This window comes from Myzus persicae, unplaced genomic scaffold, assembly GCF_001856785.1.
Source record: "Myzus persicae strain clone G006 unplaced genomic scaffold, MPER_G0061.0, whole genome shotgun sequence".
NCBI lineage: Eukaryota > Metazoa > Arthropoda > Insecta > Hemiptera > Aphididae > Myzus > Myzus persicae.
In genome coordinates, this window is record NW_019100548.1 from 318,528 (window position 1) to 330,652 (window position 12,125).

The following is a 12,125-nucleotide window of genomic DNA, read 5'->3' on the forward strand; positions in this document are numbered from 1 at the left end:
TCAATGACGAATTTTGATTTATCATGCAAACTGCAGATATATTGTAGCCATTTCCTACATTGTTACACTGTTTTATATGGCCGAACATTCAGTTATATTATACGGTTCAGATACACATTACACATCCATACGAAATACATAAACAAGAAAGTCTTTTGTCGCTATACGAGTTCTAGATAATTTTTAGATTATTTATTCGTTATAAACAGTTGGTTCGTATGTATATAGCCATGTGTAGTATGATGTTACAAACTATAAAATCTAAAATGACTTGTAAGTTATAAATGAGAACGAACTCAGTAAATAATACTAAAAAAGGCAGATAGTTCTATTTACAAATTGAACTTATTACATACAATATGAAATATTTGAAGAAAAAAAAAAAGAGTAAAAATAATTCTTTGGAAAACAATTTAACTATACAGTTATAATTATTTTTTATTTAACACAGTTGAACAAAAAAAAGTACAACTAATCACCCAACATTTAAATTTTATTCTCGGCTGTAAATAAATTACATAAATTACAAGTAAACAAGTTTAAAAATTGTATTCCTGTATTTTTAAACTATTTAGTTGTTTATGACTAAAGAAGTTGGACAATTTTATGAAGACACGTAAAAACTTAAACAAATCTTATAAAATTGTATTAAATGTAAATTAGTGAATTTATGGTTTAAAAAAATTTTAAAAATATTGACTATCTTTTACCCATATAACAACAATTAATACAGAATTAGTATTTTTTTTAATAATAATAAAAGTGAATAAAATCACATTGTTCACCCGTGACTACCCTTGTCTGTTCGGTCAGGATTTATAGCCTTGCCTGTGGAGGGTTAATTTGATACTTGAAGTGAACCGGCTGCAAAATATTCTTATCATTACTAAGTTAATAAATAGAAGTTTTCCAATAAACAATGACTACTATATACACGTACGACATGGTATTACATTCCAATTGATTGGTACGAGTGCGTGCGTATTTTAAATTATTAAACAACGGCTATAATTGAAAACTATGTTACTACTGTGTAATAAAATGAGCCACAACTATTTTGGAAATCTAATAACGGCCGGAAAATATGCGATAGGGGTTGATAACGAAAACATCGGAATTTCGTAAACTGTAATTATTATTACATTAGGTATATGATTATTATTATGTTACAATACTCATACTATGATATACGCACAGTTGTTGATAAAAGCGCTTTGGTCTTTCAATCGAAAGAATTGGAAAAAAACATACAAAGCACCGTAATATATCCTAGGCTTTGTATTACACACACACACACACACACACACACACACACACACACACACACACACACACACACACACACACACCTATATATATAAATTCTGTTCTAGTATCCTTCTATATATTATATTCTATAGAGTATATTATAGACACGCCGCCTTCGACGTCGGTTTCGATAGACGTCCGGACAACACCGTCGAGAGGCTGTTGTTGTATTACACTAGTGGTGGAACAACCTAACCTGCCTATTCCACATGAATGCGCACTTGTCCGTTTGACATCAAGTGTACTTCTCCGAGATTTATTTGTAGTTTCTACACGACGAATTCTCGATTTATACGACGCTTTCGGTATTGTTCGATTTTTAAGTTTTTCATCAGACATAGGCAGATCAGTTGAATTTTTTTTAACTTATCGTTGGATAATTTTTGCCCAAAACAACACTTTCCCATCAGTTATTAGGTACCTAGCCGCCTCGAGAATCAAACAATAGTGTTACACACAAACTAATGTTCACTGCATACAGTGTATTATAATGGGTTATTTGGTGTATTTATAGCTTAACGTCTAATTTATTAATTATTCAAGTTAGTTTGTTTCGTTAGATGTTCCGTCCTATGATAATGATTGACAAAATATCCTTCAATTTTTACAGCACTATAATATGTCTACATAACGAGTGATTCCCTAATGTTAAGCGCCATTATGTTTTTCTGTATTAACGAATATTTATTGAAATTTTGATTTTTAGAATTTTGAAGTTTAAGGACTATATTAACAAAAATACTTTTTAAATACTATTCTGTGGTGATACAAACTTATTTTTTTAAATATGAATCAAAATTGTTTACAGCAAATTGTCGAAGAGTTGATTTAAATATTGATGTACTTACATAAATTTTAATTAGTAGTTAATAAGTTATTATTTATTAAATTTGATTTAAGTTTTAGATTAAATACTGAGAAAAAAAATAAAAGGAGGGACTATGATGATGAATTGAAAATTATAGTAATTAATTATAAATTTATCAAAATGTTCTAATTTGTAAATTGTCCGGAGTATAATAATGAGTGGGTACTTACTAACTAGACTAAATAATACGTATATTTTATATTTTTTATAAAACCATCATAAGGCCTAATATCTTCAGTATACCTACTTAACCTCTAAAATATCAATTTAGATACGTCAACATAATATTTTCAAAAAAATTATCTGAATAACAATTTATAGCACAATATTTTTCATTAGAAAAAAAAGTTTGTCTAATCACACTAATAATATTAAAATCTAATTACATAATATTTGAAAATATGTGGTCTTTAAGTGTACTAAAAAATTACAAAAGTCAGAATTAATATAAATGCATTATTAGAAAATGAAATGGGGTGAGCGTGCGATATAGTAAAATCCCTTTTCTTCATAAACATGAAACAAGACTTTACAAATTAATGCGATCAATTCCGAGACAACATCTTAAGTACCTATAGACTAAAGTATAGGGAAAAGTCCATTAAGCTAATTGTATTATTCATTTTATTGTTTTTTTAAATATGATTATTAATAAACATATAGCTAGACATACACCGAGGGCCTTTCTGAGGATTTGTGACACCCAAAGCAAAGACAAAGAGACTAGGTGCGTACCTATCAGTGGCTCAAATTTACAACAAAGGCCGGCTAAGGACATTCCCCATGCACCCCATAAAACCATCTCCGATTCAACTTTTTAATTTTAAATTAAACTACTGAAACACTTTTTATTTAATTCATTGTTGTCAAAAATGTAATTAGTATGAAATACATTTTTAGTGTATTCAAGTCTTTCTTATGCTAAAATAATTATAAGTTAAATTATCTAAATAAGTACTAAAAAAAAAGAAGTTTTTAAGTACATGTAAATATAAATATGTATTACATTGTAATATATAACATGCTTAAGTAACAAAAGTTTTAGTCAAATAATGTATAGTTAAAATAATCAATTTTTTAATTTGAAAGATTTTTTAACACCCAACTCCGCCCACCCATTGTTTATGTGGGGACTGCAGTACATGAACATGGAGATCGACAACATGGAGCCTAAAGTGTGATCAGGGTATTTAACAATAGCACAATTAGAGGAAGATAATTTAGATTAAATACGCTACTGCAGTTAAGTTAGGACGTTAGGTTTAAACATTGATATTAAACTTATGGGTTCAGTATAATATTGTACAAAAATCTTTAAGCCAACCCAACCGATACCATTGATGACCTCAACATCATAAAAAACATTATTTTTTCTCTTGTGTTTGAATGTTAGCTTCTGTATCTCTCAGAAGTTTCTGAGCGAATGAAAACTATGGTTTCTCTCTCCGTGATGTTGGCCTAAAAGTGTATGTATAATGAAAATATGAATGGGGTTAAATATCAATAGTTTGACCTCCCCAAATTTAATCAATTTAACAAAAATACACCACTAGAGTCAACATCAAGCCACTCAAGCATGTCGCATGAAAAGGGTCCGACAACGAGGGAGCATGATAAGTGATAACTTTTCCAAGAAATCTGCCGAATACCATATTAATTGGTTTTCACCTCGAATTACATATATAATATGTATATCTTCGTGGTTTTTACGTTTCATATGTTATTATTGTATGAACAATTATTGTATAAAAAAGTAAGTACCAACACTGTACTTGATTTACATTTTAAACATAATATTATGTTCTGCGGTATGAATAAATATTTATAAATATTTTACCCATATTTCTATAAAGCTTTTAATTTTATATTGTATCTATAAAATCACGGATCCCGCTTGGCCGACCCTAGGGATGGCACTGCATACTATAACTCTAAACTATAAATTGAAATAAATAAACAATAATATTCAGTAACATAAATGCCTAATGGAGGAGTATGCACAGTGAGTGATTTTCAACAGTGTGTGCTCACTACTCTTACATAATAAATCTCTTTTTCATTATTTTTAAGCTATAAAATCACATACTATATTGTTTATTTATTATTTTTTCCCATCAAAACATAAAAATATAGTAAGTTTTATAAATTATTCGATAACGATATAATTTGAAATTATTATAAACAGTAAAACCTATTATCTTGAAAAATAAAAACGTTTATAATAATGTTTTTTTTAACATAATTTGAATTCATTGCAAAACCAATTGTTTACTATTATTTTATTATCGTCGTTTTTATGTATTATTTTTTTTTTAAAGATATAGTTGGTACAGGTATATTTTTCATTTAATATTCCTATAAGTATAATATTTTTCTGAGATCTTGATATAAAACAATTGAACTCCAAACGAGCGGTAAATTAGTTATACACATATACAAGTTTTGATAAGCGTATAGTGAAATGACACAGAGAGTACTTCAAAAAATGTTGGTCATGACTCCGTTCGACAAAACTTTATACACCACTATAAGTTATCGACAACTAATTCAAAACTCAATTTTATACACAAAATTGATCAGAAAAATATTCTAAAAAATAAACACACGTAAATAGCACACAGCGAATTTCGTTTTAAGACATTTCCTAACTACATTATTTAACACCCCAATCTGCACACCCATCCATCAGCGATCGGGCGTCTTCCTCGTTCATCTTGACCTCGACATTAGTTTTCGACGGTGCAATATCATTGGGATAATGGATTTACGACAGTTGAAAAAATCGAAAACGAACTTACGACCGCCATCCCCTGTTTAGTATCCTCGGCGACAATATCATCGTTATCGCCACAACCTACGAGACAGACATCGTGTGCCGTAACTAATATTTATTTTACCGCAAGTTGATTCGAGACTTCATAAAAGACACTATAATAATAATAAATTTGCATACAACAATATAAGAAGCAACTTAAAGGATAAGTTTTTCCTGGCACAATTCTCAAGACGGCATCATAATAATATTCAAAATCCGAAAAGCGAGGGTAAATCAATATTACAATATATTTACGAAACAATACCACCTCACTGAAACAATGATCGTTTATATCCAACCTTATTTATAGTTATTTATAGAATGTTTATACCACATTTTCGTATCCATGCAATATGTTGAGTTTTATTTTTATATATTATATTAAAATGTTAGTATCTTATTAATAATAAATTATTGAACGATTTTAAAGGTTTTGTACCTCATCAGTGAACTATTCACTAATATAATATTATTATACTGATTACTAAAAATATGATTGCTATATACCTGTAGTAGTATATGCGGGCAATGGCGTGCCCAGGAATTTTCAATGTGGGAGGAAGTGGATGTTAGAAATAATAATCAGGGTTGGGATTTTATAGCACTTAAGATTGCAAAAATATGTGCTATAATATTATTTTAAATATCGCCAAGGATGTATAATCAAAATATGCAAAAATTGGAATTTTAAATTGAAGTTATAAACACAAGTTAAGGCATGACAATGAAAAACCAAAACACGTTCAACCGAAAACACAAAAGTATACTAGGTTCGAGGACACTAATCGAGTAGTTGACAGTACTAATATAGTATGTGCCTAATGCAATTAACACTCGTTTGATGATAACCACAGCCATTAATGATAAAAAAAAAAAGAGCAAATAAAAATTAGCATATAAACAAATTTAAAATCAAAACCAAATAGGTACCTGCCTGATACGAAATGACGAGTCAGTGCATTTGTATACTTCGGTCTATTTAACTTAATCTATATTTATTTTAAAAATTAAACAATAAATAAAAACACGTTCATTAAAATTAACTATTTCATAAAACGTGACCAACTTTGATTTAAAAAAAAAAATCTCAAAAAATCCGGAAATAGCACTAAAATAGTAAAATCTAAAAAATATCAAAATATACAAAGTAATATGTTTAATTTCTTTAATTCTCTGAATTATAAAACAAATATTAAGCTTACTCAGCTATATTTAAGAATTGTATAAGAAATATGCAAATTCTATATAAAATCCTAACCCAGAACCCTGGTATACATTAAAACTAACTGTGGTGCTAGTACAAAAGAAAAAAATAAGGGGATTTGTGGGACATCGGGGGGGGATAACCTCTAACCTCCCCCCTGACACACCACTCTAATACGAGACACACTCAATAATGACTTTATTTAATTTAACTAAATGTTTAAAAGAGCAATATTACCTTTGCCCAAATTCTGTAATGGCTCATGAAGCATCCAATCTCTCCTTTAGTAATTGGCCTATAAATGACAACAATTAAAACATAATTAAATATAAAACGTTCTTCAAAGCAAAATAATAAAACTAATTTACCGTTTATAATAGGGGTCTTTATAACCAGGCATGAGCCTCACGCCCATGAACTCCAAATCCGTTTCGGTCAGAGCTCTGGAAATAAAAACACAATTAATTTACACTCTACGTTATCGTCGTGACCGCATTCAATAATTTAGGAGCTTGGGATAAGTACTATAAAGGTGTATTTCAGATAACTGACACTTACACTTTATTCGTTTTTACAATGGAACTCGAACTACATAATACCTACGATTCAAACTATAGGTAATTTATTTTCTTATGTTGGACATTCCTTTAAAACCACCCATTGAATGTGACAATCTCGAAATTAACTACTTGGAGTGAGATTATTTTTCAATTTATTTATTTTTATTGAGGTTATTTTAATTTAAAGCATTGGAATGTGTTTAATCACTGGGGGTCACATACAATGTATCCATCTATGATTAATAATTTTACACTAATATTATCTGATCTAAAAAATCTTTAAAAAATGAATAATATATCATTTAAAAAACACAAATCTCAATACAAAAATAAGTATCTCAAACCCAATTTGGTCATCATAGTAGACACTGGACATTTATGGTTTCAACCACACCTACACCAGATACACGTATACTCTAGAATAAAAATATCGACAGCTCTCGATAATAAAGACTATTACACAGTAGCCTTTCTAGGCATTTCGAAAGCTTTCAACAACGCATGGTATAAATATCTCATTTTAAAAATAAAACTTTCGGCTTTTAAGTGTTTTTTTACAATTTAATTTTATCTAATTGAACGCACTCTAACATTTTGTGTTGAATCAGAGCTTTTCTACGTAGTTCTAATACAAGATACTGTTCCCAAGATTCTGATCGACCAACATTTGATAATACCTTCGTAACAGACTACGAAGACGATAAAGCAATTTTATTCTTTCATGAGGGCCCAACAATCACTATTGAAAAACAACAGGCACATTTAAGTAATTTTACCGATTTGTAAACAAAATAGTACTTTTAAGTTAATGAATCCAACCAAACCAAATCTATGCACATAAGATTTTCATTAGGAAATGGAAATTGTCCAGTTTAATAATATACAAATACCCGATTCACAAAAGACTAATTATATATGAATAACATTCGACAAACATCTTACCTGGTCCCCGCATTAACATAAAATAAAAATCGCACTAAACAACAAAAGACGGTTGCTCCGTAATTTATTATCAAATCATCTGAACTCGCTGCGCACTCCTAACTATAAGTATTTGCAAGCTCCTTCTAAAGTCAAAATTGACAACAGACAATAATTATTGCTTATTACTCATTACAAATGTATAGATATTATATTTTCTATATTTCATTCAAAAAAATTATAATCAGAGAATTTGACTAATACATTTCAAATCAAGACACATATTTTAACGAATATATTATGTGCACAAAAAATATAAAATTATTAAAAGTACCCTAAAAATCATTTAAATGTATAATAAAATGTTAAGTTTTGTAGTGTCGTATTCATTTTATGATCATAATGATACATTATACAAGTACTATACGTGACTCATAAAAACACTGATGACATTTTTCACCCTTCGTCAAATAACATGATGAATATTATCGTAACTTAATCAAATTATATAAATCTCGATCTATTATCTTGTTTCAATAAAAAACTTTAAAACGAATATACTTAAGATAAAAAATTAATTACAAATTCAAAAAATATGTAGAAAAACAAGAAAAAGTTTTAAATATGTGAAAACTTGATTTATTTAATTTATTTTCAAATGGAAAAAATGATTTATATCGAGGGGAAAATTGAACAAGGATAAATGGTAAAAAATAAAATATCCAACAAAATCCTTTTATTAATTACAAAAGAATATAATATTATAACTATAATTATTTTTATTTTTAACAAACTGTTAACGAAACTTTAAAATTAATTTTTCGTTAAATCATAAAAAGAAAAACAATAATAAAAATCAACAAAAATTCATGAAACTTTACTTTACTTTAATAATACAATTATAAAATTATAAACAATGTCAGTTATATTGCTTAAAGTTTCTTAAACAAACGATCCACATTTCAAATGGATTTTAACTTCAATTAACCATTTTATCAGGTACCTGCTATATTTTAAATTCAATAGAATTACAGAATTGTATTTCTAATAAATATTTTAGTGGGATATTTTTAATTTAAGAATTCAGTAACTATTAAAACTGGAGTATTTATAAAATAAAAATACCTTCACGAATACGGTACTTAAATCTTAATGCCAAAAACATTACCAAATCTCTCTAGTAATGGAAAATTTCTTGAAAAAGACGAAAGCTTTGGTAAAATATTATTTTAGATTAAAGCTAAGCGACACTCGAAATTTTGAAAATTACTCTAGCATAAAAAAAAAATCATCGATATATAAGTACATTGATTTTATATAGGTACCTATGCTTAAAACTTATTATAGTGTTTCTATAGGAATATAACCCACTTGAAAAAAAAAACAAAAACAACATTTATTAGAGTTTAGGCAAGTATTGCAAGTATTAAACTGAATAGTGGTAGAGGATTGGGTAAATATTTTAGGTGCCACATATCACACCGCGGACCAAATATATTACATGGAAACAGATTGTACTACATGATAATAAAATAATAGAACAACGTAAATCATAGAGCAGTTGGCATCCTAAATGGTTTCAAGTTGTAGATTTATCACTCTAATGGGGAGGTTTAAATTTAAAATGATGCCCGCAACGGAAAATGTTATGTCACCACAAACAAAATATATCATTAAGCTATTCACAGTTATTCTTTTGATTCACTAACACTAAAGATTATCAAAAATAATTAAGCTCAGCATAGAACATCATCTTGTCCGGAAATACTTTGAATAATACTCCAGTAGAAATGTTTTGTTTTGTTTTATACAGTTTGTTAGCATAAATATTTTACAAGTTATATAAATCATGTTATATACCATACCCTAAATTTAAATTGTTTTCGCATAGTGCTACCTTCGGAATACAATCATAAACATCAGCTTGAACAAGTTTGATTTTAAGTAGTATTATAAACAAATTATATAATTTTAAAATCCATTATAAACTTTAAGATATTAAAATAATTACATAGGTACATATACATTATATACAGCATACAAATTAATAAGCCGAAACTTAAAAAAAAAAAATTGTCAGCAAAACATATTTTAAAATGTATAAGAGAAACAGTTGCGTGAATACAAATTATTTTTGCACATGGCGCGGTCAACATTTGATTTGTATAATATTGTAGTCTGCATGCATACAAATCAAACGTTCGCATAAACCATATTTTATAAAAAAAAAATTCTAAAACGACTCTCACCCGTACGCTCAAATTATTGTGTTTCCCGCTGAACGCAACTCAGACGAACAAATTGTAAACAACTCGTTCGTATGTGCACAACAATATTAACTTTTTCAATCAATAATGTTATAATTTAATTTGCCTAAAGCTTAGTAAAATACACACTTGACTCCTATATATTATTTGAGTGTTTGGCACTCGTTAGCGCGACCCAAAATGTTCAAAATTACCTCAACTTTTTGTAAAAAGCCACAAGAGTTCATTTGTACAAGTAGATAGCAAGGTTTTTTTAGAATATAAATTGGAATTACAAACAGATTCGAACTGTTTTTCCATAGTTACTTTTAAATTTGCAAAACATTTTTTTTAATACTCAACGAAATTATTCATAACTCCAAACCAAAAGTCAAAATGATTAGTAATTTCGAGATTTAATTTGTATTTGCACCAGTTATAGTCGGTGGAACAAAAAAAATAAATACATTTTACTGGTACAGCACTACAGCCTAAATAAATACTCGCAGCTCACATTATATACATATATGGAATAACTAATTACCAATAATAATAATAATACAATGGGCGAACCAATTATTAATTAATGTAGTTACAACACTTATTATCTCACTTGTTTTCATAAGCGTTGAATATAATTATTACGTAGATAATATTAGGTATATACTTAAATTTTGCAATATTATGTGTTTGTTACATTTTTCTATTTTTTGTAATGATTTTTATATATTATATTACACTAAATTTCCAAATTATTATTTTGAAGAACAATATTTTGCTGAACATTTTTGTTAGTAACGTACCTATTCAAGGGAGAGGCGCCTACGGCCTTATAATTATATAAAAATGTAGAATGACTAAAATTTAATAATACAAATAATGAATGCCTACATTAAAAATTATTCCGTATAATTATTCTTCTCGAATTACAAAATAAAAATTGTACCAAAAAAATTCACTTTTTGTATTTTCTAACGTAAATATATGAGCGAATATTTAACTTACACGAATATTTAATTGAATATTAATTGTAATCTTTAAATATTTATATTGTGATATTTTACACTGTACCGTTATTGAACTGGTCGAGATTCAAATATAGTTTTAAAGTATAAGAGCTTAATAATATGACTTTCGTATGTCTATATTACTATATAAGATAATTCATGTTTGATTTGATTATCAAGTTAAGACGAACATGTTGAAATATCGTAAGTGATTAAATTATTTATTATTTATTTTAAAAATAATAAACACGACATTTGTAGAAGAAAAAACGCGTCAAAAAAACGAGTAATGATAATACTTACTTAGTATCTATAAATGAAGCGACATGTATAGGAGGGATATTTTTATAGGTGCATAAAATATATAGGTTCGTTAATTACAGCAACAATGCCAGATGCTGTTTTTGACTTTGTGTGCTGAAGGTACGTTAAAGCAAAATTATCATTAAATATGTTCTATTTCAGTTTAAACGTAAGAAGATTAAAATACTGGTGTTCGGTTACGTAAAATACACTTAATAATTTATTATTATTATTATTATTATTATTATTATTGTTCCAACGTGTTTGAGAACAGAAAATACGAAAACTAAGATAATAAATAGTGCGAGACTTGACAGCAGCAGAAATAATAATTGTGAAAAAAACAAACGTAAGTGTATATAAATTGTATTATTCTCATTTCCCGATTGCAGTTCGGTTTATGCTTAGAGTAAATAGTTTTTGACTCGGTAGTAGCTGCACGCGCATCGGGGAGAGTTGAGGAGAATAAATCTCGCCCCTCGGCTCTCTATTTTACAACATCAGATTTTTTTTATTACTGTTGGTATTTTTTATTTTAGTTCTTAGTGCCATCTTTTATTTTCAGTGATAAATTCGAATCTATTTTAGCTTCTGAGACAAATTGTACGATATTTAAAATTCAAATACTCTACATATAATTCATACATCGATTTTCGCTACACCTTGCTACATTTTAATTTATTCATTAATACCAACCATATAACATATTATATACATCAAATACATGCATATGATAAATATTATATTAATATCTATGACGCCTGATAACATCATCAAGCAATTGAATACTTATTTTATTTATTTCACATAGGTATATCTACTATGAAATTACATTATGATTAATAGATCATAAAATGTTTAAAAATAATAATTAATTCTAGGTACAAAGGACA

General features: G+C 27.8%; 1 protein-coding gene across 1 annotated transcript in view; it reads right to left on the bottom strand.

Annotated features, from left to right (window-relative positions):
• LOC111032100 (glycosyltransferase 25 family member) overlaps nt 1-12,125 on the bottom strand; it is a 71,015-nt gene that overhangs the window by 14,463 nt on the left and 44,427 nt on the right. Inside the window, exons 6-7 of the mRNA XM_022312312.1 lie at nt 6,564-6,638; nt 6,433-6,490 (exon numbers count right to left, since the gene is read on the bottom strand). Coding sequence (XP_022168004.1) covers nt 6,433-6,490; nt 6,564-6,638 — 133 coding nt within the window. The remainder of the gene's footprint in view (nt 1-6,432; nt 6,491-6,563; nt 6,639-12,125) is intronic.